General features: G+C 40.5%; 2 protein-coding genes across 8 annotated transcripts in view; both read right to left on the reverse strand.

Annotated features, from left to right (window-relative positions):
- Positions 1-5,238: 5,238 nt before the first annotated feature.
- LOC118880048 (disintegrin and metalloproteinase domain-containing protein 1a-like) lies at positions 5,239-7,765 on the reverse strand. The gene has a single exon (XM_036823412.1). The coding sequence runs from the start codon at positions 7,759-7,761 to the stop codon at positions 5,239-5,241; it is 2,523 nt and encodes an 840-aa protein (XP_036679307.1). The 5' UTR covers positions 7,762-7,765.
- A 1,639-nt stretch (positions 7,766-9,404) lies between these two features.
- Positions 9,405-17,417, reverse strand: part of MAPKAPK5 (MAPK activated protein kinase 5) — a 46,403-nt gene continuing 38,390 nt past the window's right edge. For 2 of the 7 annotated variants that reach the window (XM_036823830.1, XM_036823824.1), the window contains 5 exons: positions 15,824-15,954; positions 15,413-15,534; positions 13,947-14,051; positions 12,681-12,725; positions 9,405-12,085 (listed from right to left, as the gene is read on the reverse strand). In XM_036823830.1, the coding sequence (XP_036679725.1) occupies positions 11,991-12,085; positions 12,681-12,725; positions 13,947-14,051; positions 15,413-15,534; positions 15,824-15,954 (498 nt within the window). In that variant the 3' untranslated portion in view covers positions 9,405-11,990. Of the gene's footprint in view, positions 12,086-12,676; positions 12,726-13,946; positions 14,052-15,412; positions 15,535-15,823; positions 15,955-17,417 lie in introns of all 7 variants that reach the window. The other 5 variants (XM_036823831.1, XM_036823827.1, XM_036823825.1 and 2 more) reach the window with 4 other exon arrangements.

The raw sequence follows: 17,417 nt of genomic DNA on the forward strand, positions 1-17,417 counted from the left end.
GAGAAGTTACAACAGACACCGCAGAAGTACAAAGCATCCTAAGAGACTACTACAAGCAACTCTATGCTGATAAAATGGACAACCTGGAAGAAATGGAGAAATTCTTAGAAAGGTATAGCCTTCCAAGGCTGAACCAGGAAGAAATAGAAAATATGAACAGACCAATCACAAATAATGAAATTGAAACTGTGATTAAAAATCTTCCAACAAACAAAAGTCCAGGACCAGATGGCTTCACAGGTGAATTCTATCAAACATTTAGAGAAGAGCTAACACCTATCCTTCTCAAACTCTTCCAAAAAATTGCAGAGGAAGGAACACTCCCAAACTCATTCTATGAGGCCACCATCACCCTGATACCAAAACCAGACAAAGATACTACAAAAAAAATTACAGACCAATATCACTGATGAATATAGATGCAAAAATCCTCAACAAAATACTAGCAAACAGAATCCAACAACACATTAAAAGGATCATACACCACGATCAAGTGGGATTTATCCCAGGGATGCAAGGATTCTTCAATATACGCAAATCAATCAATGTGATACACCATATTAACAAATTGAAGAAGAAAAACCATATGATCATCTCAATAGATGCAGAAAAAGCTTTTGACAAAATTCAACACCCATTTATGATAAAAACTCTCCAGAAAGTGGGCATAGAGGGAACCTATCTCAACATAATAAAGGCCATATAAGACAAACCACAGCAAACATCATTCTCAATGGTGAAAAACTGAAAGCATTTCCTCTAAGATCAAGAACAAGACAAGGATGTCCACTGTCACCACTATTATTCAACATAGTTTTGGAAGTCCTAGCAATGGCAACCAGAGAAGAAAAGGAAATAAAAGGAATACAAATTGGAAAAGAAGAAGTAAAACTGTCACTGTTTGCAGATGACATGATACTATACATAGAGAATCCTAAAGGTAACTACTAGAGCTAATCAATGAATCTGGTAAAGTTGAAGGATACAAAATGACTGCACAGAAATCTCTTGCATTCCTATACACTAACGATGAAAAATCTGAAAGAGAAATTAAGAAAACACTCCCATTTACCATTACAACAGAAAGAATAAAATACCTAGGAATAAACCTACCTAGGGAGACAAAAGATCTGTATGCAGAAAACTATAAGACACTGATGAAAGAAATGAAAGATGATACCAACAGATGGAGAGATCTACCATGTTCTTGGATTGGAAGAATCAATATTGTGAAAATGACTGTACTACCCAAAGCAATCTACAGATTCAATGCAATCCCTATCAAATTACCAATGGCATTTTTTACGGAACTAGAACAAATCATCTTAAAATTTGTATGAAGACACAAAAGACCCCGAATAGCCAAAGCAGTCTTGAGGGAAAAAAACGGAGTTGGAGGAATCAGACTCCCTGACTTCAGACTATACTACAAAGCTACAGTAACCAAGACAATATGGTACTGGCACAAAAACAGAAATATAGATCAATGGAACAGGATAGAAAGCCCAGAGATAAACCCACGCACCTATGGTCAACTAATCTATGACAAAGGAGGCAAGGATATACAAAGGAGGCAAGGATATACAATGGAGAAAAGACAGTCTCTTCAATAAATGGTGCTAGGAAAACTGGACAGCTACATGTAAAAGAATGAAATTAGAACACTCCCTAACACCATACACAAAAATGAACTCAAAATGGATTAGAGACCTAAATGTAAGACCGGACACTATAAACTCTTAGAGGAAAACATAGGAAGAACACTGTTTGACATAAGTCACAGCAAGATCTTTTTTGATCCACCTCCTACAGTAATGGAAATAAAAACAAAAATAAACAAATGGGACCTAATGAAACTTAAAAGCTTTTGCACAGCAAAGGAAACTACAAAGAAGACAAAAAGACAACCCTCAGAATGGGAGAAAATATTTGCAAATGAATCAACGGACAAAGGATTAATCTCCAAAATATATAAACAGCTCAGTATCAAAAGAACAACCCAGTCCAAAAATGGGCAGAAGACCTAAACAGACATTTCTCCAAAGAAGACATACAGATGGCCAAGAAGCACGTGAAAAGCTGCTCAACATCACTAATTATTAGAGAAATGCAAATCAAAACTACAATGAGATATCACCTCACACCAGTTAGAATGGGCATCATCAGAAAATCTACAAACAACAAAAGCTGGAGAGGGTGTGGAAGAGAAAAGGGAACCCTCTTGCACTGTTGGTGGGCATGTAAATTGATACAGCCACTATGGAGAACAGTATGGAGGTTCCTTAAAAAACTAAAAATAGAACTACCATATGACCCAGCAATCCCACTACTGGGCATATACCCAGAGAAAACCATAATTCAGAAAGACACATGCACCCCAATGTTCATTGTAGCACTATTTACAATAGCCAGGACATGGAAGCAACCTAAATGCCCATCGACAGACAAATGGATAAAGAAGATGTGGTACATATGTACAATGGGATATTACTCAGCCATAAAAAGGAACGAAATTGGGTCATTTGTAGAGATGTGGATGGACCTAGAGACTGTCATACAGAGTGAAGTAAGTCAGAAAGAGAAAAACGAATATCGTATATTAACACATGTATGTGGAACCTAGAAAACTGGTACAGATGAACCGGTTTGCAGGGCAGAAGTTGAGACACAAATGTAGAGAACAAACGTATAGACACCAAGGGGGGAAAACCGCGGTGGGGTGGGGATGGTGGTGTGCTGAATTGGGCGATTGGGATTGACATGTATACAGTGATGTGTATAAAATTGATGACTGATTAAAAAAAAAAACCTGGTCACTTCCCTGCTCTAGTCTATCCTAAAGAGCTTCAGCCTTCAATCCCCAGGCTCTGGGGTTTCCACACATTTTAAGATTCACCTGACGATTTATAAATATGTTCATTTTTTGATCACTCTTTCAGAGGAAGTTCATTCAAATAGCTGTCCTAACCTTTGTTTCCTGCCTTTAACCTGGTCTTGTAAACTTGAGGGTCAGTCATAAAGACAGCAACTAAACATTTTAAATAGTCTATACAACTTACATATTTGCTAAATTTTTGTAAACTTTGTTGTCAAATATTATGAAATCCTAAATAGGTTTTACTGATTGATTCCCAATTATCTACCTGACTTTTGGTTTTTAAAGAACACCTTTGAGTTAGCTAAGCATATTTACCCCATACCTAAATCATGATTCCCTTCTATTTCTTCAGGTTTTTTAAAAAAGACTGATGCTTACTAGCTTTTATTATAGTCATCATTAGCATGTACACTTAGGAAGATTGCCGTTCTGTTTTCCACTGAAGTGCTTCTCAGCAGAAATCCTCCACATCTTTTTCAGAAGTCTCTAATGACAGGTTTACCCTTGGAGGCCTTCATTTACCCAGTTTCACTCTCGTTCTCAAAGCTCTCAGGTGACTACCAACTAATAGTGTGCTTTCACCATGAATCTTGACCTTCTGGCATACAATGTCCTGAGATTTGATTACCAGCAAATCTCGTGGCCTGGAAACTTACATAACTGAAGGCTTGATTTTGGATTTTGCTCTGAAGTTCAGTTTTGTTCCACCAAAAGTAATTAACATAAGCTTCTTGAAAGCAGAGGCTAGGTCTTGTCCTCCTTTTGTTTGCTCTTTTCTGCTCACATAGGATTGGGCAGTTAGAAGAGGGATTCAGCAAATGTACCGTCAGGGACTGATGCTCAGGAATTTCCCCAAGACTCAGAACACTCAACCTGTAGCAACACTGCACCTGAGCAAGGTTTCGGTGGTGCCATGCCTAGGGACTAGCAGGGGCATCCATACAAGTTACCCTCCTATTTAAAGGTTAGCCCTGGTTAAGTCATTCACTTGGTCAACATTTACTGAGCACCTACAGTGATCTGGGCTCTCAGAGCTGAATAGGATACAAACCTGCCAGTCCATGATGTCAGGATGTAATCGGGGAAAAGACTCTTTCATCGATCATGACTACACAGTGTGGTAGGTTCATGATAGAGATCAACATCCATTTGTAAGGCTTCTGTTTCATTAGAGTCACTGAGGAAGAAGCCACGTTCTGGGCAGTTAAGGACATGTCAGTTGTCTTCCTGCTCACTTTTTTTTACTAAAGGAAAAGGCTCACGAGGCAGCGGCGAATGTAGATTCAGTCATACCTGAGGCGGTATGCAGGTTCCACCCCTTACCAGCTCTAGAGCAAAAGTCTTTGGTCTCTGTTTCTTCATGTACAAGATGGAGGTCTCATAGGGTGGATGGGAGGATTAAATTAAGACAACAAATGTAAAGTAGCACAGTGTCTTGCACAGAATGCATAATGTTATATTGTATGTGCTTTGTGCTCTCTTTACAGACAATTGGCTACCCTCCAAAGCCCTGTTCCTTTGGACTGTCAGTCAACAATATGTTAACTTAAAAAGGAAATGAGAAATAAATATAATAAGTGAAGTAGAAAAACAGAAAAGGAACAATTAATACTTCCAATTGAACTCCGCACTAGACAGGTTGTCTCTTGCTTAGGTTGCTCCCCTTCCCCCATGCACCCAGACCCAGGGTGATCGGACCTCCCTGGATCAGATGTAGCCCCTTCCAAGAGAGCCCCAAAATAAAGAAGCCTCAAGGACTAGGCTGTATGGAGTCTGAAGTGATGCTTCATCTTAAAATAGCTTTTTATTTATTTTAAATTACCTTTTATTCGTGAATAGCAACTTTTGGGGCAAATTAGATTACTGAACAGATAACATTTTTAAGATAATGTGTTATGAGTGGGATTAATGACCCTGTGATAGTCATAGGTAGAGATAATACTGTGTATCAAACAATGTATATGGAAGATGGTAGGCCCTGAAAAGTAATTTCAGATCAGAAATTGGCCCAAATGAAAGATGATATTGATAGGTATGATTCATGAGAAGAGCTTAAATAAAATTATTTCATGAAATGGGAAAAAAGCAAAAATATAGAATATTTTATATGAGTTCATATATGAATATATAACCAAATTACTAAAATGAATACTGAAAGCAGGGGCATCTCTGTTCCCATGTTAGTATGTTTCTGTAGACTGTATATCCTGGTCAGAGCTACAGGAGCCATCAATTCTCACTTCACCTTTGCTTCTCTGAGCCCCTCTTTCCCACTCAGTGCTTGAGATATTCGATATTTTTGGATTCTTCCACCAATACACTTCTGCCTTTGGTTATCCTTTTCCTTCACCTGCTACCTCTTATGGTGCTGGCTCTCCTGGTGGTGGGGCCTCCGGCGGGGGGGGAGCCTCCAGCGGCAGCGAGGGGGCCTCCTCCGGTGGGGGGCCCTCCTCTTCTTGGTCCTTCTCTTCTGACTCCTTCTCCCGTAGCCCCACTGGTAGAAACTCCGTTAAGAATCCCTCACTAGTGGTTTCCTCTGAACTGTCCTCCGAGGTACGCCCTAGGGTCTCTACTGACTCAATTACAGCCCTGAGGGTAATGCAAAATATTAAAACTAACAACAATATTAAAAGAAATGAAGGGAGTATGAAAATTAGCTTGCCAACATTTCTAAACTCAATGCTACGATGAAAAGAACCGCCACCTACACCTCCACTTTGAATTTCAATTGGTTTGCCAGGTGGACCACTGTCTACACTACCACCATCTCCTGGACCTCTGCAGTCAGGGGGAGCATAGCCAGCCTCACAATGGCAGTGCCTAAAATTGTTGCAGACTCCTTTCCCATTACACATTTCTGCTGGTTTGCAGTCATACTTGAGCACAGCATAATCAGTACAAGAGTAATTTACACAGACTTTGTTTGGAGCACAAAGAGTGCCAGTGTGCACATCTCCATCATCAGGGATATCAGTGGTGTTATAGGCGTCCATGCTCCAGCACCAGTCACCTTCATGAGCGACCTGGATCAGTGTATGATTTGGTTTGATTTGTGGTACCTGTCTAACATTTGTACATATAAGTTTCCCACAAAATATATTATCATCTACACACTTCAAATATCTTAACCTAGGTGAGTTGGTAATACCACAGTTTCCAAACCGGTCCCCTTTTCTGTTCATTGAAATGTAACAGTTTTCTGGGGCAGACCTTGCAGAGAACCCATATATATCCATGCATTGATTATCAGGGTTCTTACAGTGACCTCCAGCGCAATAGTGAATTCTATCACACATTGTACCATCTATCTTATAGCTGTCTATGGGGCATTCTCCAGAGGAACCATCACAATACTCTGGGAGGTCACACTCCCCCAAAGCAGGACGGCACATGAATCCCTTATATTTCAGTTGGCATTTAACACAGCAGAGTCCATCGCTACACTCGGCATTCTCCTTCAGCCTACATGTTTGGTCACAGCATGGGTGATTGTCACAGTCAGAACCACAGTCACACTGCTCATCCTCTTCTACAACACCATTTCCACAGCGAGAGTCCCTCCGTAAGCGGCCTTTGGGCCCAGGCTTGTTAAATAGGCAGGCCCCTTTGTGTTCCCAGAGGAACTGGTAGAAGAAGTCAGAGCTGCAGTTGCTGAAGCCACTTTCTTTAGTGATATTTTCACGCATGAGGCCAAAGGGTTTATCTTTACAAACGCAGGCCGAATGGTCATGCGGAATACCCAAGTTGTGCCCGAGCTCATGGTCCATGAGCGCCGCAAACAGGAGGACATCCTCATGGTGGAAGGATTCGACGGCTGCTGCAAAATCACTTGAACAGGCACCACTGAGAAATGCCTGCCCCGTATCCTCTTTAGGATGGTGTCCAATGATCATGTGGGCAACATCATGCTTCACACGACGGAAGAGCCTCTCTCGTCTCCAGCTATTGAAATTCCTGAGTGCAACTTGCAGGTCCACTGGCACCTCTGTGAGGTCCCCCTCGGTCCAAATCTCCATTCCAGCCAGCACCACCTCTGTGTTTATTCCCCTAGTGAAGCTGTTGGCCAGAGCAATGATGTCCATTACTCTCTGGACTGTCTCATTGACGTCACTGCCCCACATTTGGAACCGCTGGTTGTCGACCACGACAAACATCTCCACGTACTTGGTGTGTGACCACAAGTAGGATGGCACCTGCCGACTGCGAGGCTTGCTGCTCTCTTGTTGCCGGCTGGTGAATGCCACTTGGCTGTCATTGGAAGTGACACTACAGGAGACTGGAGCTTCATGGGCCATGGTGTACAACACATGTTCAAACCGTTTTGAGGAGTGAATGGGCTCAATGCCATAGGATTTTTCCTCCTTAATCAGGACGCCCCTGAGGCCTGAACAGGTGTTGACAGAAACAAAAGAACCTGGGACTCCTTCTATGTAGCCTTCATAATGACAGTCATGTGAGATGAAAGGCATTTCTTGCCCCAGGGTGCCATTGTGGTAGCTGAAGACTGGAAAGTTATTCACAAAATAGTCTCTCTTCACCTTCAGGTGAATCAGCTGCTTCTGGCCCTGCATAAATAGCACATAGGAGAGCTTTTCCACTTGGTCTTCCCTTCCTTCCACTGTCAGAAACTTGGGGGTGACTGTTTCATAGGAAGAGTAATATACTGACCCCAGGTCACAGTACAAGCTTGGCAGAGAAATCACCAACAGCAACACAATCCTCAAACTGAAACATGAAGATCCTGGCACTGGCCCCAGCCTCAAGTCCCTCTTCTGCTGAGCCCAAGTCTGAAACTTTATCTTACCCTCCTTCAAGGCCACTTGGTTTTTCCGTAGAGAAGGCAGTATAGAGGCAGAGTGTGTCACAGACGCTGCCACTGACATGGCCCTAGTAAATCAGTTGGTGATGCAGGGCCTATGTCCAGCAGCAGCAGCTTTCCCTGACACGCAGACCCTCCGTCACAGGTATTCACTTCAGATCTATGCTGGCTCCCTTATGGTTGGGTACTGCCCAACTGTGAGTCTTACAGACCTTGGGGCTGTGTTTCTGTTCTTGCTTTTCTCTCTTGGCCTTCAGTGGTTTCCTTACTATATGACTTCCTTCCAACAGCAATGGTTTTAATGCTCCTTGGCTAAGTTCCCTTTACACTTACAGAGAGATATACCAAGTAGAAGGCCTGTAATGATTCAGCCAGGACTGTTAGGTAAATTATCCTTATCCTCAGCCCAGGGCCACACTACTCCTGATATCCGTTAATCTGCACATTCTTTGAAACCCAACATTCTGGCAGGAGGTCAGGGGGGAGGGGATGGGGATTCTTCGGGGATCTCAGAGCAGGACAAAGTTCTCTGTTGCCCATTACCTATTTTCCTCATTTCTGTAGTATTGAGGGTACTGTTTTTCAGTCCAGCCCTCCTTTGTCAGGGTCTGGTTTTTCTCCTTTAATTCAAGAAAACTTGTATGTGGATGCACAAATTCTCCCTCATTAATTTTTGTTCATAACAGATGATTTTAGACACTTTGTGTCTGCATATAAACATAATTTTCCTCTAATAAGTTTTCCTAATGCACAAACATACTAAGTGTTAAATGAAAGGAGTTCAGTTTCACTATGGAGACTTACAAGTGACCAAGATCAAAGTTCAATTCCTCCCAACATAAAAACAAAGTCTGGAATAAAACTAAACTCTGATTAACCAGGTATCTAGTTACCATTTCATCAAGAAAATAAAAATGGACTGTAGAAGAACTTTTTAAAGACTTCTTTGCTTTTGTAACTAAAATTGAACTATAATGCCTATGGAAGTCCTTGGATTTGATTTTGATGTTGATCTCCTGGTGTATTTAGCAGTATAAATTTAAAAGGAAAAAAGCCCTATTTAACCACATTCCTTGCCCAGTTATTCTCCTTTGCATCCTAAGATAACTAAAGTAAGACTCTACATCTTTTATCTTGCATAAAAATAATTTTATATTAAGTCAAATATCTATAATATAAAACCTTCAAAATAAGGGTTATGGCTATAAGTACCAAACAAAAATGGAGAAATGCCCTATATAATTAAAAAAAGAATGGAATAATACTACAAGATCTCAGATATAAGCATGAGAGTAGATCAACTCATTATCCCCAATTAATATTTAATTCCTAATACAGATGAAAAAATTAATCATCTGCATCTAGCAAGAAAATTAATACCATCATATCACAAACACATTAAAAAATTTACAGCAAAAATGGTGAAATGATTTCCAGCTGGATTTCTTTTCTCCTTGTGTTCTGTATAAGAGGAAAGCCTCTTAAAATTATGTAACTTGGAAATTATCACAGATTTAAGATGTTCCCCTGTGTCTTAACCAAACAGGCAGGGAAAATTTAAGTCATTCTGTGGGACAAAAAAATCAATAATGAAAGACCACTTCTACTTTTTTAAATAAATAAAAATATAATTAAAATCAAATATCCAATTTTCCAGTTCTCAAATTGAGACACATTTTCTTCAATAAATACACACGCACGCAAGCATTCACACACAAGATCTGATTTAAATCATTTGACTTCTACTTCAATAATTCCTTCAACTTGTTCTATCTCAAATGAATACAAAAACAAAACTCTTTTTAAAAAGCAGTTCCTCCTATCCGTTTCAGACAATAAATTTCTGACAGGTGTTCTCCTATAGCTTATACAATACATTAGCCAGAAAAATACAAAAGTTGTTTCACATCAAGCAGATTAATAACTATGGTAAAGTCTAAAGGTATTTGAGTGATAAGTAATGGTTTTATAGTAAGCAAAGGGTTAGCAAATCATGTAGGAAAACTGAAGACTGTAACCTCCTGCCTATGAGAACTGTTCTTACAGTGTGAACTTTCTGCATTAGACAGACAGGCCAAAAGAGACAAGGATGATTTTGTTTCACTTCCAGTACATGCGAATGTTTTATTAGTAAACCTGACTGGTAAAGTTAAAGCAGAATTTGCTACTGGCCTACAAACAAATTCCATAAACAAAACTCTACTTTAAAGACCAAACAGTGCTGTCTTTTGGAAGCTGTTGTTTTGTCAAGGAGCTCTCTGTAGGATAGGGCCCACTTCTGAGTTACACCAGCTAGAGCATCCTCCAGGGTATTCACAAACTTTCAGCATGGACCTGTCTGGACACAGCACTCATTTTCGCGGCCAGTTTAATTCAGACTAAAGAAACATGGGCAACTGCTGCTCAGAGTAAAAGGAAGAATCTTTTGGATACCCTTTTAGATCTTGCCTAAAATTCACCACACAGTGAAGGAAATCATCTTGAGCCTCTATAAGACACCCAGAAAACAAATTTGAGAAGTTAATGGTAGACTGGGCATGCTAGAAGATTCCTCTGAAGAAAAAGAAGAGTAACAAAGTTAATTACTGCCTTCCTCTCCCAAGCTAACACTGAACCTCTGCCCTGAGATAAGAAAAATAACAGGTATTCAGTTGTTCCAGAAACAAGTGCAGAGTTTTTCCTGATTGTAAGAAGTGATTTTGATTTGTAAGACTGCATTTCACTGAAAAACAATAATTCAACCCTTAATTCAACTCTCAGCTAAGTTTTCTGGTCAGTAAATAAGAAAACATTTTGTTTTTCTCTGCTGCCTGTTAGATTTTGCCATGTTTAAAAGTATTGAATTCTCCTTACAGGGTATCCATTTGTAGCAGTTATCAGTCACTGAAAATTAGTGAGCCTTACCTCAAAAAATGCCTTGAATTTAAAACTCTCCAAAGTAAAAGGGAACCAATGTGTAAGGTAATTTCTAAGAGATACTTAATGTTTTTATCATATATTCCTACAGTCATTCACATACATATGGGACATACTAACCACATGTCACCCTGAAGACATACTCAGCAAAGTGGAGGAGTTAGAAAATAAGTGAGCTCTGTGGGGTTGATTTTGATTGAAGAGAATTTGATGGGATGAAACTGAATAACTGAGCCTACTGACCCTTTTCTTCTCCTCTGTGAATTGGAGTTGGCCTATTAGCGCTCCCATTTACCAACACAGAACCACCAATCAAGAACTGCTAAAAAAATAAATAAAAATGGTTTGTTATGGAAGCCCATATGTACAACAGCAAAGTAGAAAAGTACCCAGCCTTGTTTTCTATTCAAGTATCTGATCTCTGGGCCAGAACCATGCTTCCTGAAAATGAAGGGTGCTAAATAAAATACATGCAGCCCAGGGGATGCCACCATGAAACCCAGGCAGAAACGTTAGAGAAAAAGGGTAGCTTTAAGAGAAGAAACTTGGACCATCTTTAGATGCTAACCAAATAGTCCAGTTTTTATGATGATATGTAACTTTCTCAGAAAAATCATCCCATAAAAGGGGCCAGAAGAACAGGGAAAGGAGATAAGAAGCCGTGGAGCTGGTGAGGGCTGCAGGAAAGGGAGAGGACAAAGTAGGATCTCAAAGGAGGTGGGAGGGCTGAAGCTCTGGTTAAACATGAAAAGAATAAACTCAATAGAGAATCCCATTAGATTTAAGAAATGCACCAATACCTTTTAAAAAAATATGACAAAAAAGAAATGTTACCACTCTTCTCTAGGGAATTAGGGATAAGAGAAATGAGGGCTCAACTCCCTGCCTCTTCCATCATGGGAGGTGGCACCCTGTAACAGGCGGTCTGCAACATGGATCCACAAAAATTTCTTGGCACCAGAGCTAATCCACTGATTGATAGTGCAGAAAGTAAATACACAGGGCAATTGAAACCAGATTCCACAGTACTTGATTCAACTGTTTACTAAGCAGAAAGGTCAGTATAGTTGGTCCTTTGCCTACCACTGGGAAATGGTTTTTGTATACTTTATTACAAATAAAACAATCTTGCTTGACAATACCATCTGTCAGCTTTACCACATATGACTAAACAATCCTAAAGTAATAATATATTAGGAACTGAGCTTTTCTTAAAAACAAATGAACTATACTATTAGTAAATCCTGTATCTAAATTTATACAGCATCTTTAAGCAATGTGGAAATGAAATTATGATTTATTAATTTACATACAAATTACTTTATACATTAATGAATAAATTTTCAACTTGTTAAAAAACAAAGTCTGAAGCTGTCATTATTGGGATTCGTGGGATGTGGTTTGCTCTTCTATCACTTGCTTCACAATTTCTGCCAGTTTTAGTCGATCTACTTTATCTGTGAATCCACGACCTGAAACCCAAAAAAGAAAAAGGTCAGTCTCCAAACCGTTTGGGAGGTGATAAGATTCTTGACAGGGACCCAATAAGGTACATCTCACCAGTGTCAAATTCACCCTCACCATGGAGGAACCATCACCAACACTGATCAAAAGCAGTTCAAATCCCCCATTTTTCAAGTAGAACTGAGCAGCTTATTAACCTGGCCGTAAAAATCCAATGTTCAGTACAACAGCACAGCAAGAAACCACAAAGAGGGAGAAGTTCTTTGTAATATGTATGTCTACAACAGAACTCATATCCAGACTATATAAAGAACTCCTACACATCTATAAGATATAACTCAATAGAAAAATGGGCAAAAGAATAGGCACCTAACAAAATCTAAATGGCCAATAAACATTAAAACGTGCTTAAGCTCATAGTCATCAGGGAAAGGCAAAGTAAAATGACACGCAATACCAGTAGTACTTATTAATCAGAATGACTAAAATGAAAAAGACAATAGCAAGTGTTGGTGTGGATACAGAATAACTAGAACCCTCAAACACTGCTAGTGGAAGTGTAAATTGGTACAACCACTTTGGAAAACTGGTGGCAGTACCTACTGAAGCCAAACAGATGAATATCCCCATGAACCAGCAACTCCAATCCTAGATACATAAGAGAAATGGGTTCATTAAAATATTCATAAAAGATGTACACAACAGTGTTTATAGCAGTGCTTTCCTTAATTACCAAAACCTGGAAACAACCCATATGTCCATTCAACAGTAGAATGGATAAATATAAATACAAAAAATATATATGTGTATATATATATGGAGAAAAATATACTATATATAGAGAGAATATATATATATTTACATATATATATATGAGAATGAATTGCTGCTACACACAACAATATGGTTGAATCTCACAAATATAATCTTGACTAAAAGAAGCCAGACACAAAAGAACATAGACTTCTCTGACTCCATTTACATAAAATATAAAACCAGGCAAAACTAATATATACTGCTAGAAACTGGGATCATAATACCCTTGTGAGGAGGGAGGTAGCAGTTAAAAGAGGGCACATGCTCCACTACATGTTCTAGGTGCTTGTTACACGGGAGTGTTCACTTTGTGAAAATTCATCGGACGTGCATACCTCAAATGTGATCACTTTTCTGTATTGATATTTCAAAATCTTAAAAAAAAAAAAAAAAATCCTAGGGAAGCTAATCTCCTCCAAGTATGGGAATAGCCAGGATAGCACTTTGGATTTCTCATGTCCAAGAATCAAGCTAGGCAATGAGTTTGCTCCCTTCCCTGAGCATCCTAGACCTTAAGTCTAGTTTAGTCTGCTAAAGTAGAAAGACAATACAAAAGCAGCTCAAAAAACACACCTGTACCTTGTTTGCCTGTGGGGAAAAAAATTCAATAAGCGGCAGATTTGGCACTCTCTACTCTTCAGTGAAACAGGTCTTCTCTAAGCTAAGCAGATCAGCAGGGCAGACTCTGTGGTACTTTGCCCTCTTTCTCCCCTTCAGAGTATACTGCTCCTTAATGACCCAGTGAACAGCTCAGGTATCTGGAAGTTCTGAGATCTGACTTTTTTTGCCCAAGTGGTATGTGACGGGGGCTCTGCAGCAATGAATCTGCAACACATAATTCATCTGAACTCTGGAAAACAAGCGAAAGGGCCAGATGTCCAGGTACGCCTGGGCAGTTACTGTAGGGCTAACCCCCTGTCCCACAGTATTCCACTCACTCGCCAGCCCTACTTTACTTGAAAACAGTCCCAGCTCAGCCCCCAGAGATCCTACATATTCTAAACACAATTACTTCTCTGCATTCCTGGGGAAAGGCATAATTAAGGCTCCTACCATTCCAGCTGAAGCTTTGCAGAGTATCTCTTAGGAGTTTGCATTCCCGGTTATACTTCCAAGCTTCCTGAACTACTTCATTCAGCTTTTCATCTTCATTCTCTCCTATTGATAAAGATGAAGAAGAAGTTGCATTTTCCTGCAGCATCATGGGAATTTAGTGCCAGAGATGGAAGGACATGATGTCCAACTTATTGAGAAGTGATGATTAAAGGTGCAAGCTTTACCAGACTATCATTACTTCTAGTCCTTACATTACATGTAGACCACGGGTCCCAACCACCGGGCCGCACAGCAGGAGGTGAGTGGTGTGCAAGCGAGGGAAGCTTCATCTGTAGTTACAGCCACTCCCCATCGCTCACATTACCACCTGAGCTCTGCCTCCTGTCAGCATTATGGTGAGTTGTATAATTATTTCATTATATATTACAATGTAATAATAATAGAAATAAAGTGCACAATAAATGTAATGCACTTGAATCATCCTGAAACCATCCCCCCCCCCACCCCCGCCCCCAGTCCATGGAAAAACTGTCTTCCACGAAACCAGTCCCTGGTGCGAAAAAGGTTGGGGACCACTGATGTAGACCACTTCTGGTTTCTCAACTCTTCCTGCTCTGACCACCTCACACAAATTCCCTGATGCCCCCAGAGTCTTAGCTGGGATGATGGGAAATAGGCATCCCACAGGATGTCAGACTATTGCTGAGCAAAAGCACCTGGTTAACTTAAGAGACCATGAGAGGGAGGGAGAATAAGGCTGAGTGGGCTACCTTCTTTCTCCTAAGCTCATTTCTGACTTTGGAAGGCTACCTGAGGCACACTAGTGAGTTCCCTTAAAACCCAAGGAATCTAGGAAGACTGGTCAACTCAACAGTTTCCTGGCCTACTACTTGAAGCATCTCATTCATCTGCTGAGAAAAGCCCATCATACCCCATTAGGTGGAAAGAGAACATACTGAAAGAGAGCTCTCACTCAAAAGGACTTCTGTTTAAGTCCCACCCTGCCCATGATACAAGTAGCAGCCAGGGCCACTTCTGAACTTGGGAGATCGTCTCTTTATATTCACAAGTTAATGACAGCCTTGTACTCTAAGGGCTCTGGATATGGTGTTTCCCAACCTTCCTGACCTTCCCAACCTAATCCTGACCCTGTTCACATTTTCCATTTTCCATCCTCTATCCTGTAATCTCATTAACAAACTAAGAAAATACAAAATTACGTGCTGTGTCTGACACTGGCAATTAAACCAAAACTAGAAATTTTACAGGAAACCAAAGGTGGGGCAGAGCCTCACATTTCTGAGTTCCCACCGTCCATTCTTTTCAGTGGGCACAGACTATATAATGTACTTATTTTCTTATAACACAAAGATGAAACAGACAACTTCAAATTAAACCACTCCTTTAGTCATGTGCATGTGCACACACACAGACACGCACAGAGCATTCATAAATGGTGTGACCTTTACCAGCCTGGGGGAGAATACACTGAGCAATCACATCTCGGAGCTTTTCCAAGGCAACATTTGAATCCTCGGCTCCATTCTCACGGTCGTGGATATAAACACCATCCTTTGGCTTGGTGCTTTAGAAGTTTGGGAGAGAGGTAATAACAAGGTGAGACCCCAAAACCCAACTCTTAACCGATGTTAACGCTAAACATAAGGAACAGATTTTTCAGATAAATAATTAACTATAGTTAATTATCTACTATACTATAGTTGGAGTATCTCCAACTTCTGATGCTATTTAAAGAACATACCCTTTCCACCCTCTTAAGAGACAAAAAAGGGCAGACCCCTGGCTGACCTTTCAGAACCCTGTACTCAACCACACCAGCCATGAGGGAGAATTCAAGAAATAAGCTCAGTTACCCGAGTAATTTCCTCTTCCTTAGAATGGGGTTGTTCACAGAGTGCAGGGGTTTGAGGCTGACTTTCAGGTCCTGGATTCGCATGTTGGCCAACTGTTCCGCATGGGCCTGTTGGATGCCTGCAACCACCGCCTGAATGCAAACACTGTCATCAGTTTTTCACATTCATTTCTGGGCACCTAAAAAGCCAATCTAAGACAGTGGGAAGGAGAATCTCAAAGAACTAAGAAAGCAATTTCATTCTTATGCTGGCAGTATACAAATTTTGATAAGGTAGAGGACTCTTCCCCATGGGTCAGCAGGGCCCAGGGAATACCAGGCCAACAGCTAGCCCTTCTTTCCTGTGGGCGGACAGAAATGCAAGTAAGAAATACTAACAAGGCTCATGCTCACAGTCACTGGCAAGGGCAAGTGTAAAGAGAGTCACACATGTACATCAGGGGAAAAGCTAGCAGGCTGCTGCCTGAGAAGCCTCCCTGACTGGCATTTACTCACTGCCCCCATGGTGTAGACAGTCACGTTAGCCCTGATGGCTCAGAACCCCAAGCATTTCACCTGGTGAGCATAGTAGACCCTCACAAACTGATCTATAAGCCAGTCAATTAATTTACAATGAGAAATAACTGTCATAAGGTCTAGCACGCTTCAAGTCTGTCTTTATGACCACTGCGTTCTCTCACTATGGGCAGACCAATAAGGGAAGGCAAATAATCAGAAAAGGCTTTGTAAGAATGAGACGATCCCACTTTTGGATTTAAAAAAAAAAAGACAAACTCTGTGAGTGTGTGTATGTCTCCCCAGAAGAAGATCAGGAAGAATACATCAAGCCATAGGTCACCTCACCTCTGAGGGGTGAGACTGAGGCAGGGTAACGAAAGGGAACTTTTCCTTTTTATTTTATATACCTCTGTGTTGTTTGAATTTCAACAACAAAATTTGACAATTTACAAAAATAGTTCCTTGGTAAGCATGCCATTAGATCAGGAAGAGTTTGAACTCATTTAAGAGAACTATACTAACTGGCCCTGGCTACACGCCCCCAGACCCTTGAATCTATTTCCTTCTTATCCGTGATAGCCCAACCAAAAAGATGGGAACACCTCAAGGTTGTGAGCTCAGGCTCCATCTCTTAGGCACAGCTTAGATGGACACTATTCAGCTTCTGCATATGTGGACATTTTTTCTATACTTCCAAAGTTGACCAGCCTGCATCCTGACCACATCATTTCTTTAAAAATGGGAATACACTGTCACATTGCAGTTCCATCTTATAGGCCCAGGAGCTACTCTTCCTCATTAAGATTATGCATATCCATACTTGGCTTCATTATACACTAATCTTGAAGTAACTCCAGAAGGCAATCTTATTTCTTCATTTCAAGATCTTGAGGAAAGCCACACTGTAACACTCAATTGCTAACAACCAGAGGGTATAAGTAATCCTTTTGTATTTTGCACTGACCAAACAAACCATTTCTGGACTACTGGGCACATTTAAACCAGGAAGACAACTGCACACAAATCAGAGATAGCAGAAAACTCTGTTCCTTCTAGCTCTCCTTTCTCTCTCATACTCCAGCTAAACTAAGGGAGGT

This window comes from Balaenoptera musculus, chromosome 14 (genome assembly GCF_009873245.2).
Source record: "Balaenoptera musculus isolate JJ_BM4_2016_0621 chromosome 14, mBalMus1.pri.v3, whole genome shotgun sequence".
NCBI lineage: Eukaryota > Metazoa > Chordata > Mammalia > Artiodactyla > Balaenopteridae > Balaenoptera > Balaenoptera musculus.